Below are 20405 nucleotides of genomic sequence, written 5' to 3'. Positions count from 1 at the left end.
AAAAAATGATTATGATAGCAACAAAGACAGGGATGAAGGACAAGGATATTACCTAGAATATTATATTAACTTCATAAATCTAAGCCCAAACTTTCAAATTTTATAGTGCTTTCGGCTTAATCTCTACATTTACTATGATGAGAAATTAAACAAAAACAAACAAAAACAAAGAAACAAACAAACAAAAAAAAGAACAACCATATACTACACACCATTTACCGTTTGAAAATGAAAGCAGAGCTTCCAGGCTCATAAGAGGAAGAACAATTGTGTGGCAATCTCAATTTTCCAAGGACAGAGCCTTGAAGTGTTAATGCTTATGCATGTGTGTACATAGAGAGACAACAAAAATCAAGGGAGAGAGGCGCTGAAGAAAATCAACTTGTCATAAAATTACTTCAAAGCTTCTAAAACTGACCATGAAAATAGACAAGCTTTTTTGCTACTTTTCCATAGAAAGCCACATCTAACTCCAAGAGGAGAGGGAAAAAATGCAAAAAAAAGGACATGCAGAAGACCACATGACCAAATACATTCCGTACATCATAATTTTATCTTATATATTCTCCTGCAATAAGAACAGAAAAGTTTAGCAGCTATACCCACTATCACCCACATAACTCTTTCCTATCCCTACTCTGATGTTTGCCTGCCCTCTGAGGTGGGCCTTAACACCTGTAATCTACGCTGTAAAGCAGGTGATTTAAAAGAGCCACATTAGAAAGTTCATCAAAACAGATTGATAAGATCATAGCGTAAATTATACTTTGGAATAGGCTCCCCAGGACAACGCTAATGGCCCCAAGTTGCCACAATTCAAGAAGTGTTTGGACAGTGCTCTCAGACACAGGATTTGAATTTTGGGTGGTCTTGTGTAGAGTCAGGATTGGACTCAGTGATCCTTGTGGGTTCCTTCCACCTTGGGATATTCTGTGATTCTATGACTCTATACTTACTTCGATACATCAAGCAAGAAGTCATTCAGTTCAGTCTGCTTGGCAAGACCTCTGCACACCTGGAAGAACAGATCATATTATTATTTGTTTCAGGAGATCACTGAAGTGAGAGGGAAAGTGAAACTGAAGTTCTGCGGTCTATTCACTTAACTTGTATTCAAAATTACGGCTCATGGTTTATGAATATATTCCAGCACTGTATAAAATTAAAAGCTTTGTTTGTGTGCTGGGCTTCAATCATAGCTATCTAAATGTTAACTAGCCTAGCAGGCAAAGTCTAACATCAGATCAGAACTCCCATACTCTTCCCAGGCAAGAAGTCGGGCAGAGTAAGCCGTCTGCTTTAACCAGGAAGAACAGAAAGGAAAGGAATGAAAATGACCATTGAAATTAAAATTTCCGTATTTTGTTTTCTTATGTGTTAAAGACTTCTCCATTAAAGAGTAAAACATTATTATAAAGTGAAGTTACAACTGCATACAACTGCAATTCTATTAGTGCACAATAAACAAGGCCAGCATATTGTTTCTGAATACACCATATTGAACAGTCATTCTAAACAAAGTCAAGGATTTCCAGCACTGCAGTGGCAAATGTTAATCCAAACAGAGAAGCAAGAAAATTTGTGTAAGTGTTTTGCAAGGTGCATGAAAGATAGGGAAAGGTTTAGTTCTGGTGTTACAATCTTCTATTAGATGAAGGAACAAAACCTATTAGTAAAGCTGTATAGCAGCCATCAGCATGGAGCTTCATTAGACACCCAAATAAAAACAGCATGAAGCATCCTTAGTGGAACCACGAAGCAGCCAGCAAAAATGGCTTCAAGAAACCTTAGCCAGAAACACCTAATAATTTAAAATTGATTATTATGGGAGAAGGAAAGAAACCAGGTGGCCTAGCAGTTACCTTATTACAAGAAGAAAAGGTATTTTTTTTCACTTCCAATTTAATAACTAGTTACCAACTTTGGTAATGTGTTTTTTGTTGTTGTTTTAATTTATTTTATTATTAAAAATGAAAGGAATAATACAAATACTATTTATTAAATCATATGATCCATGGTTGCAAGGGAAGAGAACAAGCTCAATAAACACTGGAAAAGTTGGCATATTTTTCCCAGGATCTGGAAAGGAGCTTAAATCAATGATACTTTAGTGATTCCCCTTAAATTTGAACACACTCTATGGTCCAACCAATCAAGCTCTGACAGAAGGATTACACAATGAAAAAAAAAATAATGAAAAATAACCCATACTTACTTGTACTTGATGTATTGCTACTGAAGCCCATGCAAGATTTGCTGTTGCAACCTGAAGCAGAAGAGAAGGCATTCTGAAAAAATCTTGATAATGTCATACAAGTTTCCCTACAGTTTTCCCTATCCAGCTGGTAAGTGAACAAGACAAAGACAGGCAGAAACAAGTTGTTGGAATACTGTTATTTCATGAAAGTATCAGTATTCTCACATGTGATTCAGTATCAGTAAAGCTCACTCAGCATTCAAACATAAGATACTATTTCTCCTCTTCTGTGTCACAAAGATGCTTATCAAAGCTTTAGAAATTGTTTTATATTTAATCAGATCAAAGACATAACACTGAAACAAACATCCTGCAAGTTGAGGACTTTAAAAATTAAATTATCTTCTTTGATATATCTGCTATAGAAATAAAATATCCCTTAGCATCTTCCCGGAGCTATGCCTCTTCAGCCACAATACTTCCAGCTTTAAGCGGACAGCCTCTTTCACTATCATTCTGGTGGCAGAAGAACTAGATTCGATCTCTCAGTGCAGGACTAGTACTTTTAAATATGACAGTTTCCAGGCAACGTTTCAAGTAAATGCCATGTAAGCTGCAGATAACTAAGCTGTGCTACTACACACAATCTCCTGTCCTTGAAACATACGAGCTTTATAGGAACACGGAGGACATAAGTACAAGAGCACTGATGCTGCATTCCCTCACTCATGTACTATCTTTTTTTTTAAACAGAACACATTGTGCAGGTTTTATAAAAACCACTAACAGTATTCACAGGCTCTCTGAAACCTGAAAACAAAAGAATGATTTAGAACACTCAAAAGTGACCTTTAAATATTTTTAACTTACTAATAAAATGCTTCTGTTAGTAGTCAGACTTTTACAAGCAAAACATTAACGAACTTCAATTAAAGAAGGCATTTAATATAAACAATAAAAGATCCATACTGCTTTGCATAGAGAAATGCAAGCCTGAGACTATGTGAATTGTAGATTGACTAATTTAACAGGAGAACATTAAAAAAATAAATACCCAGTGTGTAAGCAGCAGAAGTAACAAAGGCTAAGAAGCTGGTTTTGTGTGAATGGCTTTCCTTTGCTGTGTGTATAGGGATGCCAGCAGCATCACATTAATCATGTTCCCAACCATGACCTCTGTCTACTAGAGAATAAACACCACCTGAGACAGAGTCTGAAGCCACATGTACTGACTACTAGTTCAATATACAAACATTCCACTAAGATACTTATGTTACAGAATACATAATTGAAAAATAGTACTAATTTTTATTCTCCCTTGGGAAGACTAGTTTTAATATTTATTTTAGCACAGTTTCTGCTTTTTCTGTAGGAATAATTACTCTTCAGTTTGGCTAAACCCAGAGAAATTCAGAGTAAATTATGAAAGGTGGGGGTCTCACCTCTTGGTGACTAAGATGGAAGGCTTCCTTGCCCCAGTGACGATAAAGCTCCAGGATACCAATCAGATCACCGATTGCAGTGACGATTGGTAAACAGAGAACAGATTGGATACGAGTCCCTGATTCCAGTCCAGTACCTTTGGGAAATCGCTCATCCTAGAAAATGTAAACATAATCTGATAAAACATAAATATTGTAACATTCATATAAAATATACATTGGTATTTTTCTCCTCTTCTTGACTGATCAAATCTGCTTGAAAATATGATTACTGATAAAATTCACTAAAAATCCTAACTTTCAGTATAGCTGAAATATAGCATTGAGACATGTAATAATTAAATTAAAAAATATATATATCTAATCTTCTCAGCACTAACTGATATACACAAACACATTGATGCAAAGTTAGAAGCAGTTGTGGTGTTAGGCTCAGCTTCAGGTTTACTTTTACAATACATTTTCTCGAATCTGACTGGTAGGAAAACACTACTAATCCCAGTCTAGATAAAGAAAGATAAGAAAAGAAAATAGAGCTGTAATCCTCAATTGACTCCTGATGAAAAAAACATTTTTTGTAGAAAATTATGCACGATAATAAAATCCTTCTCCTTCCCTTGCTTACGCATGAATGAGCATGAATAAATCTGTGCAATATTTATCAGAATAAATGTTAAAAATAGCCTACTAGCTGCTAATAATAGGCTGAAATGAATAACTTCTGCTTGAAGTGGGAAATATCCAATACATTGTAACTTTAACTCCTCAGGAGGGAAAACACAAAGAGAAAGTTCCTAGATGTTATTGTCAGCAAGGCGATATCTAGCCAGCCTGAAGTATGCTACACACATTTGATTCCACATCAGTCCTTCCACATGTTTCCTACCAGATGTTCAATGCAGACTCTATGAAGGATAACTCCCACTTCCCCAACTCAAAAACACTGTGGCTGGGGATGCCCTCATTTCTCAAACAAGTAAGTTCTACCTTAATTACCAAAATGACAATTGATTTGAATGGCTATGAACAATTAACAACCTCAAACAAACTTATGTCTTCCACAGAAGAGGTCTGATGAGTTTGTGTGAGTCCAAAACTCATCTGAAAGCAAATAATGCATAGTCTTAGCAGAGGTTCACAGCTTGGAACTATCACAGTGAAAGTAAGTTATCCTTTTTCTCTTGGCACAACATATTAGATGATCGCTCTGCTCATCCCCCCAAAAAATCACTTTGAAGAAGAAAATTTGTCTGGGTTTCTGCTAATCTGACACTGTAAATCAGCAAGGAGCTCAAAACTCATCCACAATAACTTCCCTGAATTTTATTAGAGATGCAAAATAAAAATGTTCAACCACCATCACATTAATCGGAAATTACTTGTAACAACTTAGGCCCCATAGCACCACATAAACACTTTACAGTCCAGGTAAGTACCAATTGCTACCACAGAGAAATCAACTTCTTTTTGTGTGTATGCATGTTTCTGTTTAAAGTGTTCTTTCATACAGTTTAAGTTGGACTGCTTGTTTGATGTAATTGTAGAGTAGGGAACTAAGCTTTTCAAAACATGAAAAAGGACAGACATACAGATTGCCAGAAGTTATCACGCTATCTCATGAGGAGTACCTGAAACATGTTTTTAAAAGGAGCTGGAATTTTGCTATCGGTTACACTAGTGTGCCTTTGACGTAACTCTACTGATAATGTAAATATTCTAGCTTTACATTAATGTAAGTAGAGATCAAAATCCTGTCTAACAATCAGAATTCTGATTGATATTCTTGTCAGTACAAGTGAAGTACTGTAATTCAATCAGACTTTGATTGACTATATGGAAGTCTATTTGTTTGCGACTGGCACAATAGAGAACTTCAAGACCAGGAAGACCATTTTGACTGATAGTTGTGTTTATTTTTCTAAGTGACTACGATACCATTACTTCCATTAATTGGTAACAAAAAGATGTTACATACACACACATTTAGAAATGAATTAGATGTTCTGAAATTACTTTATCAAGCTAATCCAAACTTAAAATTATTTTCTTGGTAGCAGACAGATGTAAATTATATCGTTATATATTCAGCTCAGTAAAGCTCAGCATCAAAATACTCATTCTAAGAATAAGTTACATTCATCTAATCAAAAAGAGAAAGCTTTTTACCCCCATAATATCTTCTACTAGCAGTGTTTTTCTGGATCTGGCTACATAAGCAGATACTGTAGTGCCATGTGCAATGGGCCCTGCAGGAATGAGCCGTGGTTGTCCTTCTTTAGCTCCTGATGGTGTAAATACACACAAACTCTAGTTAGAAGGAAAAAGAAAAAAAGAAAAAAAAATGCAATTAGAGAGTATGGCCACATTTCTTGACTATATGTACATACATATATACACATATGTAGCACAGTAGATAACAGAGATAAACAGCTTTTGTTCTCTTGACAATGGAAAGTACTTCGATAAATTCCGCATAACTCTTTCATATTCTTAGAAAATCCCACTTTTACCATTCAGATAGTGAATAAATCTTCTGCTGAAGTCAATCATCACTTACATTAGTGTTGTACTGTGTTTTCCTTGAATGTCCTACATGGAGTCATAGAAAAATATTACCTCATATAAGGTTTCTTTCTAGGATGTAGTCTATTGTTTACTTCAATAGAAAACGTTCAGAAAGTACATATAATTTTAAAATTAACACATAACTAAGCAGTCTGTTAGCAACAGCTATTAATAAAGTCACAAAACTGCACATACAAACACACAAAATATATATAAATAAATAAAAGTAAAAATTATCCCCAGTGAAACTGGGAGAAAGTTCATTTTGCAGGCAAAAAAGTTCCATCTTCTGTTCCATTTTTCTATGTCTAACTCTACATCTGTCAGTTAATTTGGCCTGTAGCACTGCAGAGTAGCAAACACTATTGAAGTTTTAAAGCAGTTATCACTGTCACACCCTTTTGAGTATAACAGAACCATTACCCTTTAAACAAAGAGGTTTAGGCACATGAGGAATAAGAGAGGTGGCAAAGGTTACACAAAATGTTACAGCAGCAAGCCTTGAATCTGTATTTCCAAAGGGGTGTTTTCTTGTTCCAGGAGAACAGGCTAAGTGTTTTTCATGCAGTTCTTCATTTGCTACTTATGCAATACAAATGAAAATTAAATTATCTTAACAAAAGAAAATAAAGCTGATACATAGTATTTTAGCTCTGAAGCTTCAGCATACTTTTATTCCATATTTTTCATGTAGTTAAAAAGAAAGATTTTATTTTTTTTCACTGAGTAGCTCTGCTGGACATGTATTGAACACACTCCATTTTGATGGTTTCCATTAAGGTAGGAAATCTTGAACTTTTCTGTTTATTCTGATGCCAAAATTCAAGCTTAATCTTAAAATCCAATTACATTCATAGCCTCATTAAAGAGTGGCTTTTAACAGTCACAGACATGGGAAAATTCAGTGTGTTTATTTTACACACAGTGTATAAGAATGTGTTACTGAGAAAACAGCAAACATACATGAAGCAAACAAACAAACAAAAAAAAACTACACTGAATTGGCACATTGAATCTGCCAGAGTACTTATAATCAATTTACCAGAATAAAAAGCTCAGTTTATTCCTACTTTCTTGTAGTCTAAAAAAATACAGATACATACAATTCTTAATTGGAAATCTGGTTTCGCTATTACTCGCCTCATAAACTTAAGTTTCAGGATTCTATGTGTACTTAAATAGAATAAAAACCAGCATTTAATTTCTCCTATAAATTTAATTAACAATTATACATTACATAGTGTATATGATTCTTAAAACAAACAGGCAAAACACAGAAAATTCAAAAAAACAAATGATGATCAGAATTGAAGTTCAATCACTGAACACAGAAAAAGGTAACATAATCAATCCTTTTATATTTCATAGGCATTTCAGGTGTATGCAATATATTATCATATATTTTAAATGCTAATATAATAACAAGCCTTCCAGTCTACCAGCAGTGCACAGCCATGTACACTGTAACTTGTTCATGAAGGATATTAACAGTATTCTCAATTGCAAGTAAAACACAGCAAGCTTGGCTTTCAGATATGTAAGAAAACTAGTATACATCCAATTAGACACAGTATCATGGCTCTTAATGCACTTTCCTTACTCCCATGTACTTATTATGTTGAAATTATGATGAAATTTATCTTCAATGTCTTTAATATGGCTGAAAAAAAAACCCTAAATATATACAAAAAGCAATGCTGTTCATCTTGTCATGTTATCATATTGTGGCCCCATAGTTCATTTATATGGTGAAAACTGAACCCTTAACAGAGACAGCAGATTAAAATTCCAGTGAAAGAAAGGTTGAGGAGGAACCCCAGTATCCTAACAGAGTACCATCAGCTTCTCCTGACAGATGTTCCTTCAGTTTTAAGTACCCAAAATACCCAGAGTCTTTGGATCCTCTGATGAAAAGGTCAACTAAAGGGATAAACAATGCCATTCTTCTGGTGACTGTTGGGGTGTATCCATGGGAATCCAGCAGAACACCAAATCCCAATCCATTACAGCTACACAGCATTCAACTGACTATATAAAGATTGTCGTGGCTGGATCTGAAGTACAAACACGTTGTTTACCATTTCCCAAACTGCTCATGTTTTCTTCTTTCTAAAAATACATCTTATAACCAAGTACAAGTCATAAGCTGATTTTACTAAAATATTTTTACAGCAAGAATGTCTCTAAGTCCCAGGTTTAATGAACAGAATGAGGGTTAAAGTACATACACCATAAGCATTTCATTAACAAATTTCTTTGGAGGTATGGGAAACTTTCACAGTGAGTTTTGCAGATAAAACTGGCTCTGAAAATGCTTAATGGAAAGTGATTTAATACTGAACTGACATTTAGTGAAAGCCTCAATACTACAGAATTGCTATATGGCATGATGCTTGGGAAAAAAAAGAGAGAGAGAGAGAGAGAGAGAGAAAGGGCATTAAACAAGTTGAAATTGAGTGTGCACTATGGTATTTGAAGCTCACATCTCTTTCTCTTCAGTGATAGTAATGGGCTTTTGCTATTGTTAAAGGATGCGACAGTCTACACATGCAAACCATGCGGTTTAATGATGATTGTAATTGTACGCAACTATTAAGGCTGTTCCTTCAGGGCAGTTTTTTGCAGAAACAAAACTTACTGCAGTAAGAAATAGTTACAAGAAAACAAACAAACAAACCAAAATTAATTTGGAAGGCATACACAATCAAAAAGCTTTTATTTGCAAACTGCCTAAACTGATGTATTAACCCAATCCTACCATGCTGAAACATTAAAGAGATATAAGCAAATATGTAACAACACAAATGCAGCAATTCTACTGTGCATGAAGCACACAAAGGGGCAGGGAAAAAGTGTCAAATACCTCAATTTTAAAGAAAATTTCTTATTTTCTTCTATAAAGCTACCAGAGTACTTGAGAAAAGGTTTCCATTTTTAAACCATATATAATATAAATATATTGGGAAAAGATGCAAATGTTAGATAATTGTACTTATATGCTGCAGAAGAACTACTACTTGTTTTATTTTTACAGTTTGCATCCGCTTAGATGCCATTACTTTCTCACTACATTTCTTTTCTGGTAACTCTCCAATTTTTCCTTCAGTGATAAACACAAATCTGAAAATCTGAAGAGTTACACTAATTCACTGACACAGAAAACTAAGCTGACTCACCTCTCCTCCAACCCCTTTGCTTTAAGGTATGGTCAGCTAAGCATTGTTCTGAAAGATATTTGTTCAAACAGCTATCAGAAGAAATTCAAGAATGAAGATACCTGAGTTTTCAGAAGCAACACACCGTAATGCTTCAGTACAGATACAACTGGGGAGGCTTACAAATGTCACCTCAAGCCACCTACTTTTTGCCCTATATACCATAACAATAGAGCAGATACAATTCTCTTCCTTTCTGTTTTGCCCAGACATTTCTTCTTGACTCAGCTTTCTTTCCTTCAGATTAAACAGCGCCAGTTCTTCCACTTTCCGACCATTCTCCCTGCACTCTTGGAATGTCTCCAGTTCCTCCATTTTTTAATTAAAGTGCAGTGCTTAAACTAAACATATTATTCCACTTGAGACCACAACCAATGTACAAAGGAATGGGCACATTACTTCTCAGAAAGGCTAGATTTCTGCTGCTGCTACCTAGCAGTGCTTCTTTTGCAAAAGCAATGATACTGCTGGCTCTTGTTTAGCCTCAAGTTCACTGCAACACTCAGCATCTTTCTGAAAGTCGCCCTACCCAAGACCAGTGTCTTTAGACCAGTTTCCCACAACCATTATGAATTCTAATATTTTTCTACAAACACATCAGCAACGCTTCCCAATTTTATGCCATATGCAAATTTAATAAGTTCGTATTCCCTGTGCATCCATGCTTTAATGAATATATTGAACAAAACCAGATTCCAGGATAAATACTTGATAATCTGTATAAAATGAAAGTTGGTGGCCCTGTCTGTGACAGAGGGATTGAAACCTGATGATCTTTAGCTTATGTTCCAACCCAAGCCATTCTATGATTTTATGAAAATGCCCCTGCACTCTGATAGGGAGCCAGAAATAACTGGTCTTTGTATAGATCCACATTCTACCTAAAGTACTTTCATCATGACCATTTTACCAATCTGTCCATCTGAAAAGTAAGTGAAATAAAGTAAGTGAAACTTTAATTCAGCTAAATCTCGATAGTTACCTATCTTATTTTGCTCGAGTTTGATCATTTATTGACTCAAAATTAAACTGTAAAACTTTAATTCATCAACACCTTTTTCTCTTTGCTGAGTATCACTAATCTCTGGCATGTAGGAAAGGAGGAGATTACTTCCACTAAAAAGATTACATGATGACGGAAGTAACTCAAGGACAGAGTTTTCTGAATTGCCTGGCAACTAGAAGAGTTTCACCTAGAAATATATTTAAACGACTCAAATTTTAGAGATGTCTACACATTTAAAATAATGCACATCAGGTTGGCACAAAACTTGAGACAGCAATGAATGAGTAGATGCTTTTTGCTTGGTTCTTAGTCATTCAAATCACCTCATAAATTCACTAGGTGGCACTGCACACCAAGCAGCAGCAATTCTCTGCATCAACAGAAATTGTAGAGCAGCTTAATATTATACACCCCGAAGCACGGAGTGTTTGCGTACATATTAGTGGTCTCACATAATTTCTTATAACAAAGCTACCAGAAACTCCTATCTGAAGCAAGGATGATCTGCTTGTCAGCACAATTTTGAGTTTCAGGAGCTAAGCCGCACTCCAAAGACTTAATGAAAGCTACTTTAAGTGTATGCCTTATAAATTCGATCAGCTTTACATACGAATCAATGGGATCATGAGGTAAACTACTCATACAAATAGGGACTATAAACAAGAAACATCTGAAGAATGAGATAACAATACATTAGAAACTCTCTATTAAGTATTTTAAAAATAGAGAGATGTTAGTTTTCAGGCTTCAATCCATGCACAATTTGTGCGGTACTTAGGCACATCAATTTTCATAGACACACCATCAAATACTAAAAGTTTCAGTAACTCCTTTAAAGAGTGTTTAAAGATGATGTTTAATTAAGGCCATAACATGAGAATTATGGCCTGTATTTTCAATCCCATAAGAAACAAAACAAAAAAACTGTAACTAAGTGATGTCTTTTCTTTAAGAGCTGTGGAACATTCCTGCTTAATTTGGAGGTGTTTCCAGTCTCCAAGTTTATCGTATTTGCAAAATGAACGTTGTCTACTTTAAGGCTGCTTTATTTGCATAACTGCACTAAGTCATGGACAAAGATAATTCTTAAGAGTACGTCTACACTGCACAATATAATACAGAGAATGTTCGAGAACCAGAAATCACTAGTGAGCGTAGTTCTGTTCAGATCCCTTACCTAGAGTGATGAAGCTATACTGCTTCTAGAACCTGTGAATTTTGCACTGCATTCAGCCAGATAAATACTATAGAACAAAACATATTTTGAAACACAAAGTGACTTCATGAGTGAGCATGGAGTTGGACATGTGAATGGTACCAATCTCCCTGAGGGCAATCATTTAAAAATAAGACTTGCAAAATCAGCAGTCATCTGTACCATCAGCAGAATCATACTATCCCTTTAGAATGGATAAGTAATTTGAACTAACAGAAAGTCATTGACACTATTGAACTGGTCATGCTGGTGATCAACTCCAAGTAATACTTGCATAACTAAATGCACTCAATTCAAGTAAATTCACCCGTCTAAAGATCCCAAACACATTCAGTCCAACTCATTATTCAGAAATTTCTACGTCTGTTTTTATCTGACTCATGGTACTTTTCCATGGACTTCATCAGAGAGGAAGAAAATAAAGCTATACTGAAACTTTGTACACAGATATTTTAACCAACTCCTCAAAGTCCTGTTGAATTCTGCAAGCTGCCTTCAACACTTGCTACTAGGCACGAGTTAAACAGTAAAGGAACACTTTCTGAAACTTCTTTAAAGGCAAATGTATCACATATGCTCTGCTGCTAAAAGAAAGCACCAAGCTTATCTACACATCGAAGAGTGCTTTCAGCTCTCATATACTTGAGAAGTTAGGGAAGCACTGTCCACAACAAAAAAATGCACCAGGAAAGCTTTACTATAAATTCTTAATAAACCACAAAATAAGTAAATAACTAAAAATAGAGGAGTTGCAATGATAGGGTAATTCTCTTCTTCTCTCACCATGAAGAAATAATAACACATACTATGCAGTAATAATTAGTTTGTTTTCATTCTGTAATAGCCTAGAATTTCTGTGAAAGGAAGTTATCTTTTATCCTACTGAAACTCACTATTTAATCCATTTTAAACGAAGTTATGCAAAACTCATATTGCAAGAATATTCCTAAACTGAGATTAAAATGTCAAAATTATTGAGGCTGGACTTCTTTAAACAGGCACCAGCGTAGCCATAATATTTACAGTGAATTATGAATATTTAATGCATTAGCTTCAGTTTTGATCCCAAGGTCCCCTACCAAATAGTTAGAACAAATATTACTAAACTTTACAAACCACTTGTGTGAATGTTGGTGTCTACTTATTATCAAGCTTCCTTCATTCTGACACAACCTTCTCTCAGTACATAATTCCAAGAAATATATATTTTTATATTTTGAAAGGATGGTGAACAATCTCTGTTACATCAGGTCTAGTTCTGAAACAGGTGGCTGCTGGATAAATATAAATAGATATATTTATATTTTCCAAGCTAAATAAAAATTTTTTTTTAAAAAAAAAAAAGCTGAATTTGGGAAATGTAAAACTCAAATCAAGCATCAAAAAGATGCATCAACCAAATGAAAGAAGTCATTTTCCACCATGCGTCCATTAGTGTCCACAAGAAGCTTTACTTTGTCCACACTAATTCACTAATTACAGGTTTTATAACTTTCTAAACAAAATAATAAACTTCATCTTAAAGAATTAATCCTTTTCTGCCATTTACTCTAAGCGGAATCCTTTTTGTTCTCATTTAGCAAAGACTTGTTTAATTAACATTGCTAGTACTTGCTGACTGACTGTTAACTCTTTGACATATCCTTTAAATTAAATATTCAAGAGACAAAGATAAGCAAATGACAACTTCTTACAGAAAGGAGCCTAATGCATAACCATTCAGTTACAGACTACAAGCATGGGTCTGGCCCTAAGCCCACTCATATGAATGGAAAATCTCACACTAACATCAAAGAACTTGGGATCAGTCCCCATAATAACTACACGAGGAACATTCCATCTTGAGAGATGTAGTTACACTGCAGTGGTTAATATATTCAATGTATTTTTTTCAGAGGTTGGAACTTTCTTACTTTTTGCAGAAAAGATTTATACTGGGAGGCAGATACATCCAACTGCTTGATATGTTAATAAGAAAAAAAACAGGAGGGCAGGTGGGGAGAGAAGAAATGCAAAAGGCCTGAAAGCACCCAGGTCCCCGAAGTATGAGAAGACTGGGAAGAAAACTCTGTTATGCCACACAAACCTAACACAAAAAACCTCACTGTAATAGGTCTCAAGCTGTAAAGTCAATTTACTATAATCTTTTACAAAGTGCTAAGGGAGACGAACCTCTCACTTAGCTGGCATGCAACTATTACCCCTGAAGCTAGTCAGATCTGCGCATTCAGAACCGATGACTACAATTATTGCAAGCTTCTGCTTTTTGCAGCAGGCAGAATGTATTTGGTGACAGTTTGCATCAGCTCCCACTCATGTACATGAACATTGGCACCAACAAATGAGAACCAAACATTCCATTCACAAAAGAAGAGCACATTATTTAAACTATGACCCTTAGTGAAAAAGTTATTTAAATGAGTGTTATTTACACACTTACTGAACTCAGGGGAAAAAAAAATATCAATTTCTAAATAATAAAATTGGTTACCTTCGTCATTAAATAAACACTAAAAGAAAAATACGCAAAGTTCATTTCCATTTTTCTTTTTGCTTAAATTCATGTATGGGCCTTCCTTCACCGCCTTCAAATCAGATGGTTGTTTTGAACAAATTAAAAGATATTCTAAGAAAAGGCTCAAATCACCTGCAGGTTTCTACACCTTCACTTTTTTTATTGCTTCAAAAATGACACTACTTCCCTTATTCTTAATGCATTTATTTCACAATGAGCAAAGAAAATCAGCTAATGAACTATACAGAAATTAACTGTCTGTGTAATGTAAGGAAACAAAAATGAGATGTTTTCCTCTCTAATAATATTCACATAGGAGAGTATAATTTCTTTCTTGAACCAATGAGAAATTAAACATTTTTGACAAACTGTGATCTTTAAGTTGATGGAGCTCAATGAAGTATAAACTGCATTTCCACCTCTGTTGCCAAAGTAACCAAAAATACTGTACAATACTAACTGTACAAATTCATCAGGGTACTAAAAAAAAGAAGTATAAAACAGCATTGGACACACTGCTATTCAGATTTTGATGTCAGATCATCATCTCACTTATGAATTTAAAATACACAATTTACATCACACTAACCAATGTCTATACCTAAAATTTACATCATCTCATGATCAAGTTGCTGGATGAAAAGAATAGGTTATGCTGAGATAATATGCAAATTCATATTATGTTCTATGTTTGTTAAAGATAACAATGGAACCAAATCACAAGCTTAGTTGCTACAGACAGAGTAATAACATTAGCAGTCTACTGATATAGCATTCTGCTGCCAAGTCTTTTGGGGGGAAAAATAACAACAGCAACAATAAGAAAAAAAAAAAAAAAAGAACAAAAAAAGGGGACAAGAGGACAAGACACCAAATTTGGGAAACTGGGAAACATTACCACCATGTTAAATAAACTTTCTTTTAACAGGAAAAATAAATAAATAAGCCAACCTAATGAAGATCTAACATTCAGCACTTAGTTATATATTTCCTGCTAAGTGAGTTAAATATAAAATCAACATATCATCATAAAACTGGAAAATGCACTTGTAACAGTACAGAAAAGCAGTATCTAAATCCAGAATACTTACATTATTGCATTCTCCCAGGAAATATAGTGCAAATCCATCAGCTTTCGTAGCTGCCAAAACAATAATAAAATAAATAAATTTACTCAGAGTGGGAACCAAAATTACAGAAGTTCTCTGAGGTAAAACCACAGATTCAGCTCTATTTAGGACAACCACAAACATTTCTAAATGTGAAAGTCCATCACCATATCCTTTGAAAATTCAATGACTATTCCAAAATATACTTATTTTCACCACTGTAATATACTATGTTCTAAAAGATAATTAGAAACAACCAGCTTATACATCATACTCCTATTCCAAGCCCTAATGCCTATAAATTCAAATTGGTTCATACAACAGCATAGAAATAAAATAAAAACATACACTTATAATATGATCAGGCAGATAAGATTATAATTTCCATGAGCAAAATAAATACTGTTTGAAGATGGTAAACTATTTTTGTCCTTGCCTTAAGACAGAAGACTATGGGAAAATAAAATGCTGCAAATATTGCCATAAAAATGTGGTTGATAACAAACTGTTTCTATTTCTGCACCTGTCCCATTCCAAAAACAGCCGCACACCAGAATTTTTGTACTTGCCTGATTTTTCTAGATTCACATTGCTGTATGAAACAGGGTAAAGTTGAATTCCTTAACCTTTAAAAAATTGAAAGTCAACAAACTATTTCAAGTTACAGCTGACATGAAAACTATGAATCAGAAGAGAGTAGAGGTCAGTGTTTACCCTGTTTTACACAGCAGACTTGATACTTTGAGCTTAAGTAATTTTTCTTTCCAACAGCTAACAACCTTTCTACCCAGTAAATGTACTTATCTGATACCCTGTTTTAATGAATTAACACAGGAATCCATTCAATACATTTCATGGGAGCAATTATACTTCTGTATTATCAAATCAGTTTGATTTCTGCATTTCTTTGATAGAATGGAAAAAAATAAAATCTGCTCTGTTATTACTTGCTTATTGTCAACTATCTGACATCTGAGAGATCATGGCCTGGTGATTAGAAATGAAATTTAAAGTCCCTTAGCTATGACATGTAAGAGCATTGAGCAGTGTAGTAAAAAAGCACTGTAGGGGAAATATTATGTGCTTTAGAAAAGAAGAAAAAGTGTGAAAGATAAGAAGACTGATCTCTTCTCGTTTCTTGCTTGTGGTGTATTAAGAAAACTCTGTTTTGATTTGCTCTGAGCTGAATGTCAATATTCAAAAAGCCACTAAAGCAAGGTCAGTAAACAGAAGTGGCTCTTTTGAAACTTTATGTACACAAGAGAGAACAATTATCCATTGTTACAAAACAACCAATTATCCACAATGCGGAAATCCTCCTGAAGACTTGCTAGTAACCTTCTACCCTGAATAAATGCACCAGTCCTTTCTGTTGAAGTTATAGTACATCCACTATGGCTAAAAAAACAACAAACTTCCAAATAATGCATTTTTACTGGGGATGTTTTATTTTTTCCTTTAACTGTTGATCATACGTATTACTATTATTATTATTTTATTAAAAATACTACTTACATCAGATAGAAAAAAAATACTTAAAAATTGAATTTGAAGTGATGAAGATGTTCTCTTTCTATACATCTCAGTTTTGTTGGAAAAGGGATTTAAGTATGCAGTGATATTACTGATATATATACATCACAGTATCACAGTCTCGTGCGGGTTGGAAGGGACCTTAGAGATCATCAAGTCCAACCCCCGGAATTCGAGCCTCTGTGTAGCAGAGCGGCACTTCTACCACTTGTGCCACAGGGGGGGATTCAAACCCCGGGCCCCAGTGTTGCAAGGCGGCATTCCTACCACTGCGCCACCGGGGCACACATATCAGTTTATATATATATATATATAAACTTTTAATATCGATCTTTCAACACCATGATAACCAGAAAAATCTATAATTTGGTTCATTTAACAGGTTGATTTAGTTTTGCAGCAGGCTGCAGAGCTCTCTCCAAAGATGAAACTCACTGAGATGTAGTAAGGGATCCCAATGAGGTACAGAACCTGAAGTTCATAGTGAGACAACATCCAAGGAATACACTACATCTGCTCTTACTAATTAAAATTTGCAACAAATGCATTGTGCACTGATGCTAAGGAACAGATCAGATACATCAAATTCTGCTTCTTACCTATTTTAATGATGCTGCTCAGTTCATACAAAAGTAGTTGGTTATCTCCTCCTGTATCCAGGCGCTGCTCTATGTAGCTGTTCAATTCATACACTACACCTTGCATATGCGCATCCTGATACTAGCGAAGCAAAGGTAAGAAAAACATTTCAGAATAATTCAAAAGTATTTTGCAGTTTTTAACACACATGCTCATTAAAAGTTATAATTGGAGATTTCAGCACATTCTGTGATACATTTCTTGCTTTCATACTATTCTACGTATAGCACAATGTGCCATGACTACAGATCCTATAGCTGTATATTTAGGATACACTTGGTTTCTTCATTTCAAACCAAACCAAAACAAAAAATCAACGATGTGCATGTTGGATAATGCCAGTTCATGACTCTTTTAAATTAAGTAGATTTTAATCCTGACCTAGAAATGGCTCCTGAGAACATACAACCTCTGTTGTGACCCCCTCTTAATACGTGGTGTTAATTAATCTATTGCTCCAGATGGACATACTGGAACATTTGAGACCTAGCGAGTCCAAACTGTTCTTGCTGTACAACATGACAAATACTTAATAATACACTCTATAAACTGATGTGATTATTATATTTTTTGACAGCAATATAGGGACACACTGCATACATGCAGTTAATGCTTGTCTATGTCTTGTTTTTATAAGATAGATTGCCATTACCACTATTAGCTCAGTAAGGCAGCTGGCAAGCTTCCATTTGCAACTGACTTTTCTCTGCTTTGTCCCATATTTACTGTTGTATAGTTCTTAAGAGGGAGAGAACAATAGTTTAGTTTCATGAAAGAGAATTTTTCTGAACAGCTTTATACTTATGATATGGCTTTAGGTAGCTATGCAATGGAAAATGGCTAATGTAAGCCTCTTCCACTCATATATGTTAACCTACATACACAAAAGTGTGTTTAGACACTTATCCTAAAAGAAGGCAGGTGATCAGGCATGAATGCACAAAGCCTTTATTATGTGGGAAAATGCCTCTTCAGAACATGGAACTGAATACTTCTCACCTGCGATACACAGTCAGAATTTAAATCTTAAAAGGTTAAAGCAGAAAGCATCATCAAAATTAGCCCACTGGCATGCTGCCAACTTCCACCATACTCAAGCAGCAGAGCTGTGTACATAGTAATTACTTAATATAAGCCCTATGCCCTTTATCCTCACCTCTGCAACATATGCTAGTAAACATTTTGGAAGCAGAGCAAATCATTACATGCATTCACGTTAGTGAAAAATGGAAGCCTCACACTTGTACACACATTTGTAATACAGCAGATTTCTATTACTGATAATACAAGAGTCCACAACTAGTCAGATGAACAAATTTGGTCCAAATTCACAAATATGTAACTCTTCGACTTAGATCAACCACCAGCAAGGAATTATTTTGTTATACCATAAAATGTCTTTGACTTTTCTAACACAGGTGTAGAAGAGAAACATTTTTTGTCAATTCAGAATGGATAACCACAACATCTTTGGTTGGAAAGCCACAGCACTCTTTATGAAAATTTATATTTAAACACAGAGTAAGTCATAAGCAAACCTGAAGAAAAAGAAAATTAAAAGAAAATTGTATCTATGACAAACTGCAATGAAGATTAATCTACATGTTCTCATGCTTATAGGGAACCTGTGTCAGGGACATTTTATGATGCTGTTGAGAAGAAAAAGCCCTCTGCTGCAACAAAAATACTTCATTAATAGAACACAGGGTCAGTAAGTGCAATTACAATCCGTACATTTGTTTTCTATGTAACTTCCTCAATAATTTTCTGAGTAACAAGAAGAATTTGCTCTACAATAATTATTTCTACACATATTACTGAATACTTTTTCCAAATTAGCAACTGCCAACTCTTGCAGTAGAAACATATTCTCTTACAGACTGCATAGTTTATGACAGTGCCACAGGCTAAGAGGAATGTGAACAAATGTGTTCATGTGTTGGATGATGCTGGATGCACTTTGGGGATGAAGAGTGGCACTGGATTAGGAGAGGGGAAAAACTGTGAAAGCCACAACACATGAGAAAGGAACTGATCACAACCAGAAAAACTACTTTCGATTTTGTTTATTTCTCATTTGTAATTTAGACATCTTGGGTTGGCTTAGAAGTATTTCAGAGAGAAGTACAAGAGCTGTTTGCCAGTTGGTGAAAAAGGCCTCTAAGTGACCACAGGTATGAGAATCAGAGGAGTACTGATTTCTGGGAGGTGGCTGTGAAGTCCTGTTTTGCTACGTACTCAAGAGTTGGGCAGGACAACACAGTTGTTTTGCCCAGGAATTGGGAGAATATGCTGAGTTATCATACCAGTATGCCTTGAAATGAGACTTCTGGGAAAGCAAGAATCAATTCTTGGTCAAGCAAGCATTTTCTTGAATATTTTCTATTTTTCTGCTGAAAGAACTGATGTTATATATATGTCCATGGCTACCCTATCAATTTGCAAGGCTCTCTAGAGGTTCCATAGAACCCTCATGATCAATGGTCCTCGGCTACTCTGTCCTAGAACATTTTAAACTGAGGTCATGAATCTGAAATAACTAAGCACGCTATTTAGATTAGAAGTAATTCCTGGAATAGGGTTAGGACCTGTTGAAACAAACAGGGACTCAGCAGTTGCTGGAGGATTCTAAATCACTAAGAATAAACTACGTTCCTGAGCATGTTTGTATGTAAACCTGAGAATTTAAAATGCCTATAAGCTCTTTGATAACATAGTTAACACCTTAGATAACCAGCTAAAATAAATTAATTAATTAAAAAAAAAATAATCAACAAACCACTTGAATTAATTACAGCTTCAAGACTTGCAGAATCTACACAGTGCTTCATCCAAAACAATGACCAAAGGCAGGATTTCACCACAAATATCTAAACTGGGAGATCTGAAATGTGACAAGAACCTGTATCCAAACTTTTTCAATCTTTTCTTTAAACTGATAGCTATCCCCTTTGTGAAGCATACCATA

General features: G+C 35.0%; 1 protein-coding gene across 7 annotated transcripts in view; it reads right to left on the bottom strand.

Moving 5' to 3' along the window:
- The window catches only part of PDE10A (phosphodiesterase 10A), a 337941-nt gene that overhangs the window by 34345 nt on the left and 283191 nt on the right, over positions 1–20405 (bottom strand). For all 7 annotated transcript variants that reach the window (XR_014944775.1, XR_014944776.1, XM_085543452.1 and 4 more), the window contains 6 exons: positions 17398–17518; positions 15248–15297; positions 5806–5946; positions 3640–3795; positions 2216–2266; positions 957–1015 (listed from right to left, as the gene is read on the bottom strand). Coding sequence is in view for 5 of the 7 variants with exons in the window: in XM_085543451.1 (XP_085399577.1) it covers positions 957–1015; positions 2216–2266; positions 3640–3795; positions 5806–5946; positions 15248–15297; positions 17398–17518 (578 nt within the window). In the remaining 2 variants the exon portion in view is untranslated. The remainder of the gene's footprint in view (positions 1–956; positions 1016–2215; positions 2267–3639; positions 3796–5805; positions 5947–15247; positions 15298–17397; positions 17519–20405) is intronic.

Source organism: Coturnix japonica, chromosome 3 (assembly GCF_054131305.1).
Source record: "Coturnix japonica strain WE chromosome 3, WE-NBRP24, whole genome shotgun sequence".
NCBI classification, from domain to species: Eukaryota; Metazoa; Chordata; class Aves; order Galliformes; family Phasianidae; genus Coturnix; species Coturnix japonica.
This window is presented reverse-complemented; position numbering and strand designations above follow the sequence as displayed.